This window comes from Chelonoidis abingdonii, chromosome 2 (assembly GCF_003597395.2).
Source record: "Chelonoidis abingdonii isolate Lonesome George chromosome 2, CheloAbing_2.0, whole genome shotgun sequence".
Taxonomy (NCBI): domain Eukaryota; kingdom Metazoa; phylum Chordata; order Testudines; family Testudinidae; genus Chelonoidis; species Chelonoidis abingdonii.
Window position 1 is genome coordinate 146,113,172 of NC_133770.1, and position 18,956 is coordinate 146,132,127.

Below are 18,956 nucleotides of genomic sequence, written 5' to 3' on the forward strand. Positions count from 1 at the left end.
GGGTCCCATATGAGGCAAGATTAAAGAGGCTAGGTCTCTTCAGTTTGGAAAAGAGGAGACTAAGAGGGGACATGATAGATGTATATAAAATCATGAGTGATGTGGAGAAAGTGGATAAGGAAAAGTTATTTACTTATTTCCATAATACAAGAACTAGGGGTCATCAAATGAAATTAATAGGCAGCAAGTTTAAAACAAATAAAAGGAAGTTGTTCTTCACGCAGTGCACAGTCAACTTGTGGAACTCCTTACCTGAGGAGGTTGTGAAGGCTAGGACTATAACAGCGTTTAAAAGGGAACTGGATAAATTCATGATGGTTTAGTCCATTAATGGCTATTAGCCAGGATGGGTAAGCAATGGTGCCCCTAGCCTCTGTTTGTCAGAGGATGGAGATGGATGACAGGAGAGTGATCACTTGATCATTGCCTGTTGGGTTCACTCCCTCTGGGGCACCTGGCATTGGCCACTGTCGGTAGACAGATACTGGGCTAGAAGGACCTTTGGTCAGAACCAGTACAACCGTTCTTATGTTCTTATGTTCTTATGAGTCTTGTCAGGCACTTGCCCCTCAGTGGCAGCTCCTGCAGCTCTGTACTGTGAGGTTGGTTGGGCTTGGCTCTCCTCTCCGGGCATTGCAACCTCTGGGGTTGAAGCACTGCTCAGGTTTGGCCTATCCCCCTCACTGAACTAAATTTGTGTGAGTGAAGTTGTTAGTTTGAAACATTCTGGTAACCTGATTTGGGGTCCCAACCCCAGGGTTGAGAAACCCTGACCTGATCAGTCCCCTGTACTGAGGCAGGACTATTAGTAGTAGTAGTGTTATCTAGAACAGTGGTTTTCATCTTGTGGCCCCCAGATCCTCGGGGGTCCACAGACCATGTCTAAGATTTCCAAGAGGGTCCACACTGCCATTTGAATTTTTTTAGGGGTTTGCAAAGGAAAAATGATTGTAAATCAGTGATCTAGAACAATGTTTCCCAAACTTGGGACGCTGCTTATGTAGGGAAAGCCCCTGGCAGCCGGGCCGGATTGTTTACCAGCCCTGTCCACAGGTTCAGCTGATCACGGCTCCCACTGGCTGTGGTTCACTGCTCCAGGCCAATGGGAGCTGCTGGAAGCAGCGGCCAGCACATCCCTCAGCCTACACTGCTTCCAGCAGCTCCCATTGGCTTGGAGCAGTGAACCGCGGCCAGTGGGAGCCGTGATCAGCTGAACCTGCAGACAGGGCTGGTAAACAAACCGGCCCAGCTTGCCAGGGGCTTTCCCTATACAAGCGGTGTCCCAAGTTTGGGAAACACTGATCTAGACCATCCCTGATAGGTTTTTGCCTAACCTGTTCTTAAAAACCTTCAAGGACAGAGATTCCACAATCTCCCTAGGTAATTTGTTCCATTGCATAACTATCTTATATGCCGGGAGTGAGTGTGTTCAGGTGAGTGTCTTCCACCAGTAGTTCTGTGTAAGGAGTTGGTCTGAAAAGCTTGGATTCAGGGCATTTAACACCTTGAAGTGCCTATCAGAATCCAAGATACCCAGTCTATTGTGTAAGCAATAAAGTAGGTTTGATTACACTACTAGTGTACTAGGGCTTTACTCTGGGGAAGATAGGCAGTAGCATAGGCTGCCAATTACATTGTATAAGTAAGACCTTATGGTAAAGAGAGTTTGTACTCAAGCAGCAACGTCATGCTATGGAATCTGTACAAATGTTATATTATTTTGAAATGGCCCAGTCAGCCACAGTCTGCATTATAATTATGTCTTCCTGTCTCATTTCTTCATTCTTCTTACTTAATCCTTCACAATAATTGAAGAAAGGCCCTTACCAGGTAGCAGCTTGTGCAGACTTAGTAATTTTAAACATATGGAAATCAGTTCCTCGTGAAAGATATTTAATCAACACTGTTTCAGAGCAAAATTTGCATTTCAAACCAAACTGTAAGGTATTTTTTCCCGCTCCATAAGAAATATGTAGCAGTTAGCAGATTGCATGCTCAGATTCAAATTAATGGTCAGTGCTTTGGGATATTTTTCTACAAAGGTAGAAGCATAAAAGTTCTCTTTGTAAACAGTCGTACATTTTCAGTGGCCTTTGTTAAACAATAAATGAAACTGTGGTGACTCAAATTAATTCACAAGTAAAATCAGAGACATACTTTGTTACAGGATGAAAACTAACCTAGAAGTATAACAATACACAGCAATATTGCGATCAAAGCCCCTGTGCTAAGTCCAACTGGTAGAAAGATTGCTTCAACATTGCAGGATAGGATAGTACCATCAGAATCACATCTACAAACGCGGATAGTCATTGTGTTTGTGCTGCTTTGTACAGGATAGCTGCTGTCTTCTATCACAACTGGGAGGAAATACAAGTCTTGCTGCCTACGGCTGTAGCCACTTCTCCTGGTTTCAATTCCAGCTGTGTTGTCTGCAAAACATGACAGTCATCATAGGATTGTTTTTATTGTGTTTCACTTAATAATTAAAAGTTTGTATTTTGTTGAACAGCAGAAAAATAATCTGGCTTCCTGAATCAGTGGATTATATATGCTCTGTGAGTCCCTTGGTTCATTATTACTGAAGCTGTCAAATTCAAATCAGATGCAGCCAAGGTTTTTTTTTCAAGGCAACAACTAATCTTTTTTGTTTGTGTACATTTATCCTGCTAAGCTTGACAGCTAACATTTCAAAGCAGAAATGAAAAAGAATATATATTTCCTCTTTTTTTTTTGTTACAGGTATTCCATTAGCAGGGGATTTCAATCTTTCCTTTCCTTTCCTTGCAGTGGAGTTTGGATCTGGTCCCCATTATGAATATATCTCACTTTAGCCCTTTGGATTTGACAGTGAGGCAGCTGGAGGAAGCACAACAGCCCCTCGACTTCCCACTCCACTGAAAACAGACAATTAAAGAAACAAATTACAGCAATCAACTGAGCCCTTTATGCCATTAATACATTTGCCCCTAATAAGTGCACAACCTGCACAGAGCTCCCAGGAGCTGAGTTTTGCCACTTCTTCCCAGCAGAAGCTGACTTACCACTGCTTTACATGAATCAAGCCAACTTGAGTAGGAAAGCAATGATGTGAAGATTAAAAGGATTAAGTTGAGGCAAAAGGAAAAGCATGATTGGAAAGCAATTTACTGCCAGGTCTAATTGGGGATAACTTGCAGTGCTCATTCCCCTTTACCATCTCCCCCATGTGCATTACTGTCTAGTTCAGATCATTTGCTGCAACATTACAAGAGTTCACTTACTAGATGTTTTTTCCCTTCCCCCTTTGAATCCTGCCACTGACTATAAAGATTAAGAGCCACATCCAGCTCTCAGATACCTATATTCAACAATCATTAAAGCTGATAGGAGTTGAGTGCAAGTATCTATAGACCAGCTTTCTTAAGCACCTAGATACTATTCTGATTAAAGCCGGTTGAACATTGTCCAACTGAACATCTTTCTGTAAGACAATGGTGTTTCATTGAAATTGAAACTTCCCACAGGAATGTGTCAGTTTTGACAACATTTTGTCACTCTGGGGTGGGGGATGGAGCTTATCTGATAAGGTCTAAAAGTTCCATTTTTGACCTGAACATTTTGATTCCTTTAGTATCAACATGGCATTCCATTAAGAAAAAATTTATATGTTGTATAGTAATGTCAAAATTTAAAGAAAAGATTTCAATAGTCCCAAAATACTCCTCCCCCCACCCCCAAAAAAATCTTCATGGGTAATTTTTAAAGGTTTTTTTTTTTTTTCCCCTAAATCAGAATGAAGGCAAAGAATATAAACATTCTTGAATTTATCACAACGCAGAAACCATGGTTCCGATTAGGTGCCTAATTCCGATTAGGTGCCTTACGGCTGGTATATACTTACAAATACCACAGCTGCACCACTGCAGTTGCGTTGCTGTAGCGCTTCAGTGTAGAAACTACATATACTCATGGGAGGGATTCTCCTGTCAGTGGAGCTAATCCACCTCCACTAGGTGATAGCTTGGTCAACAGAAGAATTCTTACATTGACCTAGCACTGTCTATAAGGGGACTTAAGTTAGCTCAATTATGTTGCTCTGTGGCTGTGGATTTTTCACACCCCTGACTAATGTCGTTAAACCGACCATTTTTTTTTATTGTAGAACAAACCTTGTAAGTACAATAACAGACAGGTAGGTCTTGGTCCTAAATGCAAATATCAATTGTTATGGGAAATTAGCATAAAAATAGGCCTAAAAAAGGCTCTTTGGATATGTGTGTGCCTCTGGCACAGTGGTGACTATTCTGTTAACTTTTATTTTATTGTGAGTCCTGCAGTGCTTGGTGTTTTTTCTTCCTTTTAAACCCAAAGTCCTGGAATCAGGAGAATCTCAGCTTTCATTTAAAAATGTTTTAAAACCTCATAGTTGTAGAGAGAAGCTTAAAAACATGGAATCACTTAAAATATTTTTTGTTTCTTTTAATGTCTCATGATTTTATGCCATTTGTGATTTTTGGGAGCCTTAGTTCATAAGGTTTGAATAGTTGTGGCTGGCAAAACTGCTGCCAATGTAGTTGCTAGGATTCAGTACATGTCTTTAAGAGCAGAATCTGGTAGACTACTTTGGTGTGGTTTCCCCTCAGCCTCTGGTCCCAGTGATTTCTTCCCCCTCTCCTCCCTCCACCCAAAGGAGAAAATCAATGTTATGAGACAAACTCATTCATGCTTCATTTCTCTTCTGTTCCTTCCTTCTTCATTTCATGGCTGAACTTGAGGTAGAACTGGGTGCAGTTTTTTCATGACAAAGTGCTGCTTTCTTGAAACTAAAGCTTCTTGTGGGAATGTAACAGTTTTAATGAGAGAGGTTTCTCAAACCCAGGATGGAATTTCTGGAGATGGAGAGAGCGAGCCATCCCAGAACAGCCAATAGCCCACTGGTAAAGGCACTCACCTGGAATGTGAGAGACACAACTCCCTCTGATTCAGGCTATTTCGGGGTGTCTCCCTCTTTTTTTTATGGAAAAAAAAAGGTCTCAGTTTTGTTGTGATATACAGTGGGAAAAATTCTGACATCTTGAAAAAAATTTCAGGGCACTAAATAGAGTTGATAAATAGAATAAATTAACTTGAGGTATTCCTCCTACATTCTACTTCACCGCATTCCTTCAACCCCGTACCTTCCTATTGCTGGGCTTTTCTCACTCTATCATCAGCTTCTTATTTTTCACATTCTATCATCAGAAAGGACTCACTGGCTGCCTATGTAGGGGAAACAGTGAATGTGATTCTGTAATAAGTGCTATCAAATGCACTAAGTAAATTAACTGAAAAAAGAAGAAAGGTGAAACTCTTTGTGTAAAGCTTCACTGTGCACGAATCATAATGCACTTACAAAAATGGGCTATTGCATGTACATGCTGATGCTGTTGTAGTTCTCTTTGGCTTTGACGACAAAATAGAAACACTGGTACAGATTAGTTGGTCTTTTTTTGACTCATGAATGATTAAGGCAATAGGTTATGTAAATATAAAAAAGTCAGAGATTATTTATATACTGTATTACATTTACATATTCAATAATATTAAAAATATTCAGTTTACAAAATATGTAAATTATCTACCCAGATTAACAAATTTTAAGGCCAAATGGGACCATTAGATCATCTAGACCTCCTGCATACCACAGATCCTTACATTGCACCCAGTCACCTTATTGAGTTCAGTAACTCATGTTTGGCTAATGTATATCTTCTGGAAAGGCACCCAGTCTTGATCTGAAGTAATCAAGAGCTGAAAATCCACCATTTCCCTTGGTAATATGGGTAAACAACTTACTCCTGTAGTCTTGGACTGTGAAATTTGGTTTGGTGGACACCTCAGGTGACAGTCTAAAGGAAAACCTTTGTCCAGCAGGGGACAAATCTTTGTCCGCAGCACTGACAGTCTGAATGACCTGAAACCAGATAGAAATTGAATTTGAGGTCAGTTTACTCTTTTGAAAGAAACAGCTTTGCAAGAACATTAACGTAGTCATCAAATGAAACAACAGAGATGGACATTTAAGCAATAAGTCACGACAGAGTCTGTTTCCTGCTAGAATAAAGTGCCATTCCTCTGTGTTGTAAAGTAAGGGGATGAAGGTAGAATGCTACAGTCTCTTGCAGAGTGGTGCATCCAAGCAAGTCACACTGTGAGCTGTCTGAATGAGATTTAAAATCATCCCATGAAAATAATAATGGAAACAAATATTTTGTAACTTTTACCTAAAAAGCATAGTGATAGTCACAGGATAGTATCAGAGGGGTAGCCGTGTTAGTCTGGATCTGTAAAAGCAGCAGAGAATCCTGTGGCACCTTATAGACTAGCAGATGTTTTGGAACATGAGCAGCATCTGACGAAGTGGGTATTCACCCACGAAAGCTCATGCTCCAAAACGTCTGTTAGTCTATAAGGTGCCACAGGATTCTCTGCTGCAGTCACAGGATAGATATAGATATTCTCTTGCCAAGTAGTAATGCTATACTATATAGTTCACATTAAGAAAAACATGATAATTAGGATATAATAAATGATACTTTAAAAATAGAGACAGGTTTGAATCAAAACTCCAGATCTGAATGCCTTTCACAAACTCTGTGGAAGTCTGGCTCCCCGTAGGCTCTTGCTATAATTGGTTTAGAGGGAATGGCCAAGAGTTTGTCTCAGAAGATCTCTTTTGTACATATATGGTAGAAGGGAAGCATAAGAGCAAAGGTGCAGAGAGAAAGCCAGAAATGCAATAGTTTGGGAGTATGTGTGGGACTCTGACTTTATCTACATGTACATCTTTCACTGGTTAGAGTAAAATTGTTTTTAAAGCTGATTTAGTAAAAACCAGTACAAACTCCTTTGTGGATGCTCTTAAGTTACTTTGCATCAGCTTTATTGATTACCAAATTAATACCAAACTTATATAAAATGCTTTTTATCAGCAGTTTTCATAGCTCTTTACAAAGGAGGTTAGTATCCTGTCCCCATTTTAAACATGGGTAAATTGAGGCACAGACAGGTGACATGACCTGCTCAAGGTCACAAAGCAGGCCAGTGGAAAGAGCTGAGACTAGAATATAGGTCTCCTGAGTCCCTGGTCCAGTGCTTTATCCACTAAGCCCCATAAAAGCATGGTGTAAACTGATGTATGTGTTCCTCTATAACAGCTTTCATTGGTTTTAAAAAAGAAAACTCTTTAGTTTAGAAAACACTTAATACTGGTACCTGTTCAAGCTTTGCAATGCTCACCTGAACCAATTTTTTTTTAAGATTCTCCAATCACTAGTATCAGTGACTAGATAACACACAGATAGATGCTTTATAAACACCATATATTACATTCTACTGGCAAAATAAGAAGGTAAAATACATAAAACAGATTAGTAGACAGAGGTAAGTGCAGACCATAGATGCTCACTGATTACTACAGCACCTCACTGACATTGGTTGATACACAATGCTCCTTTTGTGGTAAATTTTGAGCTCCCAGCCTTCATCCCAAAATAAAAACAAATGGGCTGGCACTGACATTGGGATGAAGTACAACAACTGGGTTAGCTCCGTGTCTTCTCAATGGAGTCAACAATTTTTTGACAGTCAATTTTTATATATTCATGTATTTTGAAATCACAGACAAAACTGTCACTTAAAAAATGAGTATGATGGTTACATAGGCAGGTGTGTTTTTCTTTTTGCTAGTCACTAATTATAGAGCAGGCAAAATCATTCTAATTCCATAGCTGATAACCAATGTTCCCTCTATTTTTTTCCAAGCATGTGTGGAATTAATTTTGTTATGTGCACCAGTATGGGGGTAATGTGCAGATGTGAACCATCAGTAGAAACAGAATACCTAGATATAATATATATATATTTTTTAAAAATTACCATAGGGATAATTACTCCAGCCAGGACAGGTTAGGCATTTTAGAACTCACTACTCAAAGATTTACATTTAAGCATAAAAGAGAAATAAAAATTATGAAATGCGTAGACCAGCCAAAAAAATAAAATAACACTTTGAAAGAATAAAATTAGAGAATATATGTGCATTGCGGGAAGTAACAATAACAAGAATAATACAAGTATGTTTTGGGAGGTGAGTGTGAAACACTGTATGTGTATGTGTGACACAAAGTGTGAATGTGAGACACAGAGAAAATGTGTATCTGTGTGTGTGAAAGAGAAAGAAAGAGACATACACACGCAAAGTATCTTCCCTCCATGGGCCCGTGGCTCGGGGGGAGGAGTCTCTCCCCGGCCACCGCAGCCCCAAGACTGGAGCCAGGTGAGAGAGCTGTATCTCCAGTCCCAGCCGCAGCCCCAGGGAGACCTGGGGCCGGGGGTGACTGCCGTCTCTTCCATCCCTGCTGCAGCCCCAGCCAGAACTGGGGCTGGGGGAGAGAGGCGTCTCTCCCTCCCCCTAGGCCAGCATGCCCCAAGCTCCTCCAAACCTCCATCACCTCACCCCACTGCCCCCACCCTCCACATTCTTCATGCTCACCTATGTGCATACCTGCATGGCTGGTGCACGGCCCTTGATGGGCTCATGTGCAGCCACACAGGCACACACTTAGAGGGAACACAGCTGATAACAGAAGTAATCAAACTGTTAAAGCTCCAAGCCCTGTTTCCTTGAGGCAAAATTTTGATACAGTACAAAAGATGTTAGTGTCTAGGGCTTTGCAGACCTTTGACTGTACAGCACTTAAACAGGACCACATATCAAAGAATTGTGGACCAAATTCTGATGCTTCAGTCAGTTGAGAAACATCTTACTCTGCATATTTCACTATTGACGTCTGTAGTATGTAAGGTCTTGGAAAAAATTTTAAGGGAGAAAGTAGTTAAGGACATAGAGGTCAATGGTAATTGGGACAAATTGCAACATGGATTTACTAAAGGTAGATCGTGCCAAACCAACCTGATCTCCTTCTTTGAGAAGGTGACGGATTACTTAGACAAAGGAAATGCGGTAGATCTAATTTACCTCGATTTCAGTAAGGCGTTTGACACGGTTCCGCATGGGGAACTGTTAGTTAAATTGGAAAAGATGGGGATGAATATGAAAGTTGTAAGGTGGATAAGGAACTGGTTAAAGGGGAGACTCCAGCGGGTCGTACTGAAGGGTGAACTGTCAGGCTGGAAGGAGGTTACTAGTGGAGTCCCTCAAGGATCGGTTTTGGGACCAATCTTATTTAACCTTTTTATTACTGACCTTGGCACAAAGAGCGGGAATGTGCTAATAAAGTTTGCGGATGACACAAAGCTGGGGGGTATTGCTAACACGGAGAAGGACCGGGATACTATACAGGAAGATCTGGACCACCTTGTAAACTGGAGTAATAGTAATAGGATGAAATATAATAGTGAAAAGTGCAAGGTCATGCACTTAGGGATTAATAATAAGAATTTTAGATATACATTGGGGACGCATCAGTTGGAAGCAACAGAGGAGGAGAAGGACCTTGGGGTATTGGTTGATAGCAGGATGTCTATGAGCCGCCAATGCGATATGGCCGTTAAAAAAGCAAATGCGGTTTTAGGGTGCATCAGGCGAGGTATTTCCAGCAAGGATAAGGAGGTGTTAGTACCGTTATATAAGGCGCTGGTGAGACCCCACCTGGAATATTGTGTGCAGTTCTGGTGTCCCATGTTTAAGAAGGATGAATTCAAACTGGAACAGGTTCAGAGACGGGCTACTAGGATGATCCGAGGAATGGAAAACCTGCCTTATGAAAGGAGACTCAAAGAGCTTGGCTTGTTTAGCCTGGCCAAAAGAAGGCTCCGGGGGGATATGCTTGCTCTATATAAATATATCAGGGGGATTAACGTTAGGGAGGGAGAGGAATTATTTAAGTTTAGTACTAATGTAGGCACAAGGACGAATGGGTACAAACTGGATATTAGGAAGTTTAGACTTGAAATTAGACGAAGGTTTCTAACCATTAGGGGAGTGAAGTTCTGGAACAGCCTTCCGAGGGAAGTAGTGGGGGCAAAAGACTTATCTGGCTTTAAGACTAAGCTTGATAAGTATATGGAGGGGATGTTATGATGGGATAGTTTAATTTGGGCAATTGATCTTGGATTATCAGCAGATAAGTCTGCTCAATGGTCTGTGAGGGGATGTTGGATGGGATGGGAACTGAGTTACTGCAGAGAATTCTTTCTTGGGTGCTGGCTGGTGAGTCTTGCCCACATGCTCAGGGTTTAGCTGATCGCCATATTTGGGGTCGGGAAGGAATTTTCCTCCAGGGCGGATTGGCAGAGGCCCTGGAGGTTTTTCGCCTTCCTCTGCAGCGTGGGGCATGGGTCGCTTGCTGGTGGATTCTCTGCAGCTTGAGGTCTTCAAACCACAATTTTGAGGACTTCAATAACTCAGTCATGGGTTAGGGGTTGTTATAAAAGTGGATGGGTAGGGTTCTGCGGCCTGCTTTGTGCAGGAGGTCAGACTAGAAGATCATAATGGTCGCTTCTGACCTTAAAGTCTATGAGTCTATGAATCACTTGTGGAGTAAGGTGCTGTTCAGCTGAGTGAGGGTATCACAATCAGATCCTGAGTGTAATGTGTATATTTCAGACTGCTGATTTTGGGTGAAAATATCTCCGCTTTGTTGAGATTTCTTCCCAGGGAAGGAACATATGGATAAAGACACCTGACCAAGTATCATCTAATTGCTTCCTTGAGCCCACCCCCTCTGTTTTATCTGCCTGTTGTCTATAGTCTTATGCTTAATCCTAAACTCTTTGGGATAGGAATTGTCTCTATTGTATGCTTCTACAGTGCATACTATGAGGCCCTGGCCTCTAGGTGCTACCATAATAAAAATAAATAGTACCAATAACAGAAAATGTGATGGGCAACAATAAGAATTTCAAAAAGCCAGTGCTTGTTTTCAGTGGGAACACATAGCTAATTTCCAAAAGGATTACAAACTGATACTATCAAAGCTTTCTAGGGGATTTGGATGCTGAATCTTTGGTGCTCAAATCTCTTAGGCAGCTTTGAAAAATCTCATCCACATTTTTTTATTTTTAAGTGCGTCCCATGAACAATACAGTCTCCCCCCCCCGCCCCCCAAACAACAACAACAACAAAAAACCTGGCTTTTACTTTTATAAAATAATAGTAACATTAAAAGGAAACCAAAATATCAAAATACCTGTCCCGGTTTTGCGTTTTCACATACAGATGTCTCATATGGTAATGAAATTTCTGGAGGAAATTCGTTGACATCTAAGACATTTATTATAACATTGACTTTGCTGGTTAGTAATGGATTACCTATAAAAAAATTTAGACAGAAAGAAAGAAAAATTAAGAAATACTATTTCTGTATATCCTTCTCAAAACAGTGCCCATTATCTTGCATGAAACACTCAAGGGTTCCAGATACACAGCTTTCACACTAGTGCAACTCGTTGACTTCAGTGGACTTAGTTTTCATTCTCACCAGTGTGAGATCAGACTCAGTTCAAGGGCTTTGTTGTTTTGGACCAGATCCTGATTACCTTACTTACACTGAGTGGTATCTTCCTATTCATCGAGTAAGGTAACTACTCAATACAAGTAAGGGTATCTGAAATTGACTCTTCTGATGGAAATTATAGGTGCATACTTTTCTTAGATCACTTTAAAAGAATTCTACTGCTAATCATTTCCCATGATTTAAAACTGTATTCATTTTTTCTAATGATGAAATATAAAAAATCTATAAACTTAATACTTACAAGCTGCTATACCTCTTCAAGATGCTGTGCAAATGGTAATTAATTAGGAAAGTAAATAGATATACACATTGTATGGATGGGGAAAATGAGAGAGAAGGGTTCAGTGACTTGCCAAAAAAGCCACAGAGTAAGCCAGTGATAGTCAGCTTTGGAAATCAGGTGTCTCTAGATTATAAACCAACGGTTAGTCCACTAAACTATGCTGCAACAATTATCCGTCCATTGTACAGGTAACACACACATATGTGCACAAAATTAATATTTAAAAAGGGTATGCATCATGCTAATCGGCAAGGACCTTCCAACTCTTCCAAACTGCTGCGTTCTACAGATATTACAGGAAAGTTGTTTATAGATTTATGTGCAAATTCAGTGCTGGTGTAAGCAGGAACAATTCCACTATGCAAAATTCTCTATAATACACAGGGGTTAGAAAATCAAAGGATAATTTTTTCCCTCAGGACTGAAAATATTCAGGTTTCTATGCAGTTACAGTTAGCCATAAAAAAAAAAAAAGTGCTATAAGTCATGGCTGGCAGAGACAGAACAAAATGAGATGAGAACTATAAGAACTCTCTTACACCCACATCCATTTTTAGAACCAAATTTAAACAGAACCTTTCAGAAGTGCTGAATTATTTGGATTACTTGCGCACTTAATATTTTTTGCACAAGCCACTGCAAGCCTTGGATCTGTGGCCAGCACAGGTAACAGCAGGGATGAAGAATATAATAATTTGCTGTGTGTATAGGTTAGCAATTTACAATTCCCCACCTTCAGACCAACATAAAGCATGGTGAGAATTATACCTCTGAGAGGTACAATTTCTTTCCTGTCCAGTGGCACAGCTGTATGCTACCTCTTACAAAGCCACAATATAGACTTGAATGATTTCCAAATCAAATTCATTCAGTTGCAAGTAAAAAGTTGTTGTTATAAATATACAAGTAAAGTACTGCTGCTAGCCCTGCAATCTCAATTTAGGATCTAAAAAAACCAACAAAAGAATATAAGCTGTGTTATTTCTTCTTGTGAATCAAAACTAGTACAAGTGCAAGTCAATTTTGGTTCCTTTGCAACCCATTTCCTTCAAATTCATCCTCAGCTACACATTTGCAACCATGCTGAAGCCAAATGGATATAACAGAGGACAGAGTTTGGCCCCGCAGTTGGGAATTAAGTGACAATTTTATTGATAGACAATCTAAAATAAATTCTACCCCACTCTCTCAAGGTTGAATTGTCTCTGTAGTGCTAAAAAAAAATTAAAATACAGCAAAAGTTTATTTTAGTCACTAAAGAAAGCAACAGTGATTCTGAATACACAGAGATCAGATGGGTCAAGTAAGAATGTGTTGTTTTCACAGCTTCACTTTCAACAGCACCTCATTTTAAAAATCTTGCCCATGCAATGGTGCTCTCTGGAAGGAAAATTGTATACTCATACAGAATATCTCAGTCATACATGATTCTTCATGTCTATTGTAAATTTATTTTAGGGGAAGCAATGAAGATCATTCTGGATTGTATTAGCAGGAGTGTTGTAAGCAAGACACGAGCAGTAATTTTTCTGCTCTACTCCGTGCTGATTAGGTCTGAACCGGAGTATTGTGTCCAGTTCTGGGAGCCACATTTCAGGAAGGATGTCGATAAACTGGAGACAGTTCAGAGAAGAGCAACAAAAACGATTAAAGATCTAGACAACATGAGCTATGAGGGAAGATTGAAAAAATTGGGTTTCTTTAGTCTGGAAAAGAGAAGACTGGGAAGGGACATAATAACAATTTTCAAGAAAAAACAATGTTTTTCTTAACTTTTGATGATAAGACAAGAAGCAAGGGGCTTAAACTGCAGCAAGGGAGGTTTAGGTTGGACATTAGGAATAAGTTCTTGTCAGGGTGGTTAAGCACTGGAATAAATTGCCTACGGACGTTGTGCAATCTCCATCATTGGAAATTTTTAAGAACAGGTTAGTCAAATGCCTATCAGGAATGATCTAGATAATTCTTAGTCCTGCCATGAGTGCAGGGGATTGATACGATGACCTCTCAAGGTTCCTTCCAGTCATATGATTCTATGAGAGAGAGCTGCAGAAGAAGTTCTGAACTTAAGTTGTAGATGAAGATGACAATATGAGGGCACAGTCATAACTGACAGTTCCTTTTTATCACTAAAAATATATTAAAATATTTTTCTAATAATGCATTATTTGTGAATGATGTATGTTCTTTCAAGTATCTTGTAAATGGAAGCAGCTGACTAGTTAAACTGTTTAAAATCTTGGTAATTCCTATTAAAGTGGTAATCTCTCTATATATCATATAGATTTGAATTTTCTTTTGGAAGTATTTCATATGAAAGATTATTTTCATTTGTTTTCAGCTTCTGTAGCACAGTGCAGAAATTAATGGGGGTAAATTTTTAAAAAACACAGAAAAGTTAGAAGGAATTAAAGCGACTGCCATAAAAATCAATGGGAGTAGTTTGGTTGTGTTTTTTTATTAATTCCTGTGCACCACTTTGAAAATATACTTGTTTCAGCCTGTCACTGATAACCATGAAAGATAATAGAAGGGGGCAGATTCCTCTATCCTCACTCATATTGGCTAATACCTTACAATAGTGCTGCCTGAGCCTAGCTATAATCATAAGAATAATAGTGGGGCTACCAAACTTTGTTACTATAAATAATAATAATAATAATAATAATAATAATAATAATAATTTTCTCTTGCTCTGGTCCTTCAATCTATTTCCTTTTAAAAAGTGTAACCTCAGGTGCTCTGGTGCTAATAATAGCATTATATGAGCCATAGCCACCATTATCAGCTTGTAAGGAAAGTCTGCATTATTCATCCATATCTGCATTCAGGTTTATATATTGCCTGCCACTGTCTTTAGCAATTTGAGTTGCATTATACTTGTGCTATTACTGGAAAGTAACTAGCTCTCTTGAGGCCTACACAATCACTCCTAGTCAAGATTAGTTGCTGTGGAAGAAAGGTAAGATAAACATCATCATTGAGTTTAATTACAGCCCCTCTTGAAGCCACAGATGTGCAATGGAAAACAATAAGGACTGTGTCCCAGGGATGCGACAGGCATAGCTCATCCACAGAAACTTGTTCATGACCTTGACATTATTTTCCATGCAAAGTGGCATGGTGGCAAAGCCCAGTTTTATTTGTATTTCTCTTTGAGCTGCTGGAGGCCAAGATGGTGGGCAGTATTTAAGTGAGAAACACAAGAAGCAGATCATATAGTCAATTGCAATAGGGTCTTAGGAGCCAGCCAGAAGTGGGATTTTCTCTAAATTGAGAACAATCTTATTATTTTGTTTTTGTTCATTTCACAAATGTAGATTATTGTATGAGAGGAGAAAACTCTGGACAGCAGAGAAAAGTGTTAACTTTTGTGATCCATTGTGCCTATGCTGATTGGGCACCTAAATACAAGTGATAGGACACTTTCTGAAGAGCTGAGCACAATCAAATCCCAGTGAAGTCAGTAGGAACTGCAGGTGCTTGGACAATGGTGGTACAACCCCGTGTATCTTGTCTATCATCTCTACTCTTAGAGCAACACTTATTGGGTAACTATGGGCTGGAAAATTTCTAATGAAGACAAGAGAAGGATGGTTTGTGCTTAAGGCACTGGGTGGGGAGCTGGGACATCTGAGTTCACTTCCTGGCTACAGAACTCTTGTGTGACCTTGGACAATTTGCTTCATCTGTGCCTTAAACCACTGCCTATACAATAAAACGTGGAGAATTGGGGCCCTAGAGATTGCTTTTGAAAATTTGGGCCCTTAGCTATTAAATTCATACCTTGCATACTTGAACTGTATGTATATCACTCCATAAATACACACATGGTTAGGCTCTTTTTAATAGGCTAGAACTGAGGGCTATATACAATTACTTGAATGGATGAGACAGTTAACCAAATCACTCTCTCTCATCCTGGGAGAATTAAAGTTAAAATGTCAATTTTTGTATGTGCTAATTTTCAAAAGTTATAAATTTTGTTTTGCTGGGATGGCTTGGAATGGGGAACATATGAGATTATTTCATCAAAATTGCAAAAGGCAATTGAAAAAAAAAAGTGAACATCTTTTGCTCACAGCTACAATAACAATTCATATAAAACCTTATGCTTCAGGACATAGGATAACCTCCAACTGACGGGGTTATGGAAGAAATTTTCTTGATGGGTTGGTTATTCTATAATTGTCCATTATGAGGTATTTTTCACCTTCCTTTGAAGCAGCTGGTAATGGCTACTTTCAGAGACAGGACACTGGGCTAAATGGACCATTAATCTGATCAGGTGTAGACAGTCCACTGTTCCTACATCAGTATTGAGTAACTGCCATAATGTTCAGTTTTAAAGCAGGAACTCATCTAAATAATTAAATTTGTTTTCTCTGTCTTTTTCCAATGGTCCCCTCAGTACTTCTCCCTGACAGAGGCAGTGAATTGATAAAGTATTTAAAACATTTCCATGGCAGAGAAATTCAGAAACTTTCCCTTTCCTCCTCTTGTACTACTATTTAGCATTTCTGAAATCCCAGCATTTCCCTCTGTTACCTCAGAGTCAGACAGACCTATATGAAGCTTTGATAGGTAATATTTCTTTGGTCTCCAAAGTATTGCCAATTATAGGTGTACTATATGTATAACATTTATTTTTAATGACATGAATAACATTTGCTGCACAAATATTAAGGTATATGGGGATATGAATTTCAAATGTATGAGAGGTATAGGTTTACTAGGTTGTCTAATGGTTAGAATTGGGAATTTTATAATGTGGGCTACATGCAACAACTCTTAATATAAGCATTATATTACTATAACTGTATTTCCCTTTATATGCCATGTTGAAGTGAATCTGTTTTTTTTACCTGTTTTTTTAATTACTCTGGAGTCTGGGAGAATAATAGATTCACAATGAGTTCACTAGAACAAATGCCTTATTTCAGGACAAATTCGCAAACCGAAAATACTCCTTACTTACCAATAAATCTAAATGTTTAAGCTTTGATTAAGCACAGCCTATTAAGAGATCTCCATGCTGCAACACCATTTCTGCATGCCTTTCAAATTCTCTGAAATCAGATTACAATTCTGCTGGCCTATTTTTTTTTCCTAATTCCCTCGAGAAAATGTACTTCCCCCATACAAATGTAAGGTCAGAAGTCACAGGTTTAGGATATAAACATAAAGAGATGACTCCTTCAGTTTAAGTGCATAGGCACTTTATTTTATTTCCTGTTCTATCTTCAGCCTTTAGGGATATTCCTTTGGCTCAGTTTGGGATAACTACAGCTGATATATTTTTTTTTCAGCTGAAGTAAGTTTTAATAACACATATACATATATATATAACATATATATATATATAAAGTCCTACCTTCTACGTTATTAGTATGTATAGTTTATTGAGTAATCATTGCTGAATAATGCATAAGGGAAAACATGGTCCCTGCCTCTGTAACATACATTCTAAAACAGATAAACAATACAGTACTGTTGTAAAGTGCACCAGGGGTCCAGATCCACAGCCTATTTAAGTCAATGGACAGACTTCTGTGAATCAGATGCCAGATGATCGAACAATAGGTTTTTTTCCAAAGGATGAAACAAATCTAGGAGAATTAACTTTGACAGGGAAAGAGGTGTGCTATACAGAAGGATGTGAATGAAGAGGGGGATGCTTGCTTGATGCCCCATGAGAAGGAGGGAGTTCCCAACATAGGGGGGCAGACTAAAAGAAGAGCATGGGAGAAGAGAACCAGGGGAGTGATTAGGCAGGGGGGCTTGGGCAGATTGAGAGGAGAGATGGATCAGGCAGGTGAATTCATGCAGAGCCTTCCATTACTGATATCACCTCAACCTTAACTCCATTCTAATATAGTTTTTGTCTGGGAATTAAAATAACCATTATACTCTTCCCCACACAAAGAGGAAAGGTATGATTTCTCCTTGACTATCCTCAACTTGATCTTATTAAGTAAACAACAAAACAAAGAACAAGAGAAAGGTCTCTATGTGAGAGCACCAAATCTCTCTCTCTCCACTGTAGCACCCACAGACAAAATGGGAGCTATCTCTGCAGCAAGGAGGTACTCTTCACCATTTAAAAATTCAGTACACATACAAGACACAAACTACAGTAGTTACACCACAGTTATCAATTGTTTAATTACAATAGTCCCAGTAAAATGTATGTTCTAATATCATCCTTTAACTCCAACCTCTTTCTGATAAAATTTCCATTACTTCACTGGGAACTGTGCTTGCATAAGGAGTACAAGATCAAACCTGACTATATCTGAGTATTTGAATATGATACTTAGCCTTACCAAACTGATACATGTTATGCATCTTTAAATCATTTCATACTAATAAACATTTTAGACGAGGCTCATTTCTGAGCATTGTATTCTGGGAGATACCACTTTAGTATCTTAATTCAATTCATGCCATACTTACTAACTTTACTTGCAATTACAGAGAAATTGTACTGTGCGGTGCTTTCTCTGTCCAGTAATTCATTAGTTGCAATGGTTCCTTCAGATCCATCTATTGTAAAGTAGCTCTCTGAATCAGTCTTCCGATCTATGAAGTACCTGCATATGAAAAAAGTAGATGCAAGTGTGCAATGATTACACTAGCTTGATTATACCAGGCTAGCTTGATGTGTTTTGTCCCCCTCCCCCCCCAAACAATGATTTCTTTGTTTCAAGGTAAAGGGGAAATGGGAAATAACGAAAGATTTAGTACTACTAAAGTTCATATTATTTTAAGCCCTTGATACTTACAAACTCTTCACATACTACCCAGCTTCAATGACCTCTGATCACTACCGCAAATCACTGCTGAAAGTATCAGAGAGACTTGTAGCGGAAAGGAAAAAGGGATGCGAAACAGCATCAAAGGGCTGGATTCTCTAATCAGATATGGGCGCTTTTCACCATTAGGAGGTACTAAAATGCCAGAAACTGGCGGCAACTGGCCTGGAGCAAATTCCCCTGTTAGAGATGAACTTCTTGAAGGCACGAGTGTACTGACTTCACACTGGGTGCCTATCAGTCCCCTTGTTCTTGGCTTAAGTGACATATCAAGGGAAGGAGGGGTCATGTTGCGGGGAGATGGGTGGGAAGTGGGTGTGTTATAACTCCACTGCACTACATTTCTCCTCCACTGGT

At 39.3% G+C, this 18,956-nt stretch overlaps 1 protein-coding gene across 1 annotated transcript in view; it reads right to left on the reverse strand.

Annotated features, from left to right (window-relative positions):
- The window catches only part of CDH12 (cadherin 12), a 347,726-nt gene that overhangs the window by 4,815 nt on the left and 323,955 nt on the right, over window positions 1-18,956 (reverse strand). Inside the window, exons 8-11 of the mRNA XM_032798095.2 lie at window positions 18,241-18,377; window positions 11,175-11,296; window positions 5,818-5,935; window positions 2,181-2,432 (exon numbers count right to left, since the gene is read on the reverse strand). Coding sequence (XP_032653986.1) covers window positions 2,181-2,432; window positions 5,818-5,935; window positions 11,175-11,296; window positions 18,241-18,377 — 629 coding nt within the window. The remainder of the gene's footprint in view (window positions 1-2,180; window positions 2,433-5,817; window positions 5,936-11,174; window positions 11,297-18,240; window positions 18,378-18,956) is intronic.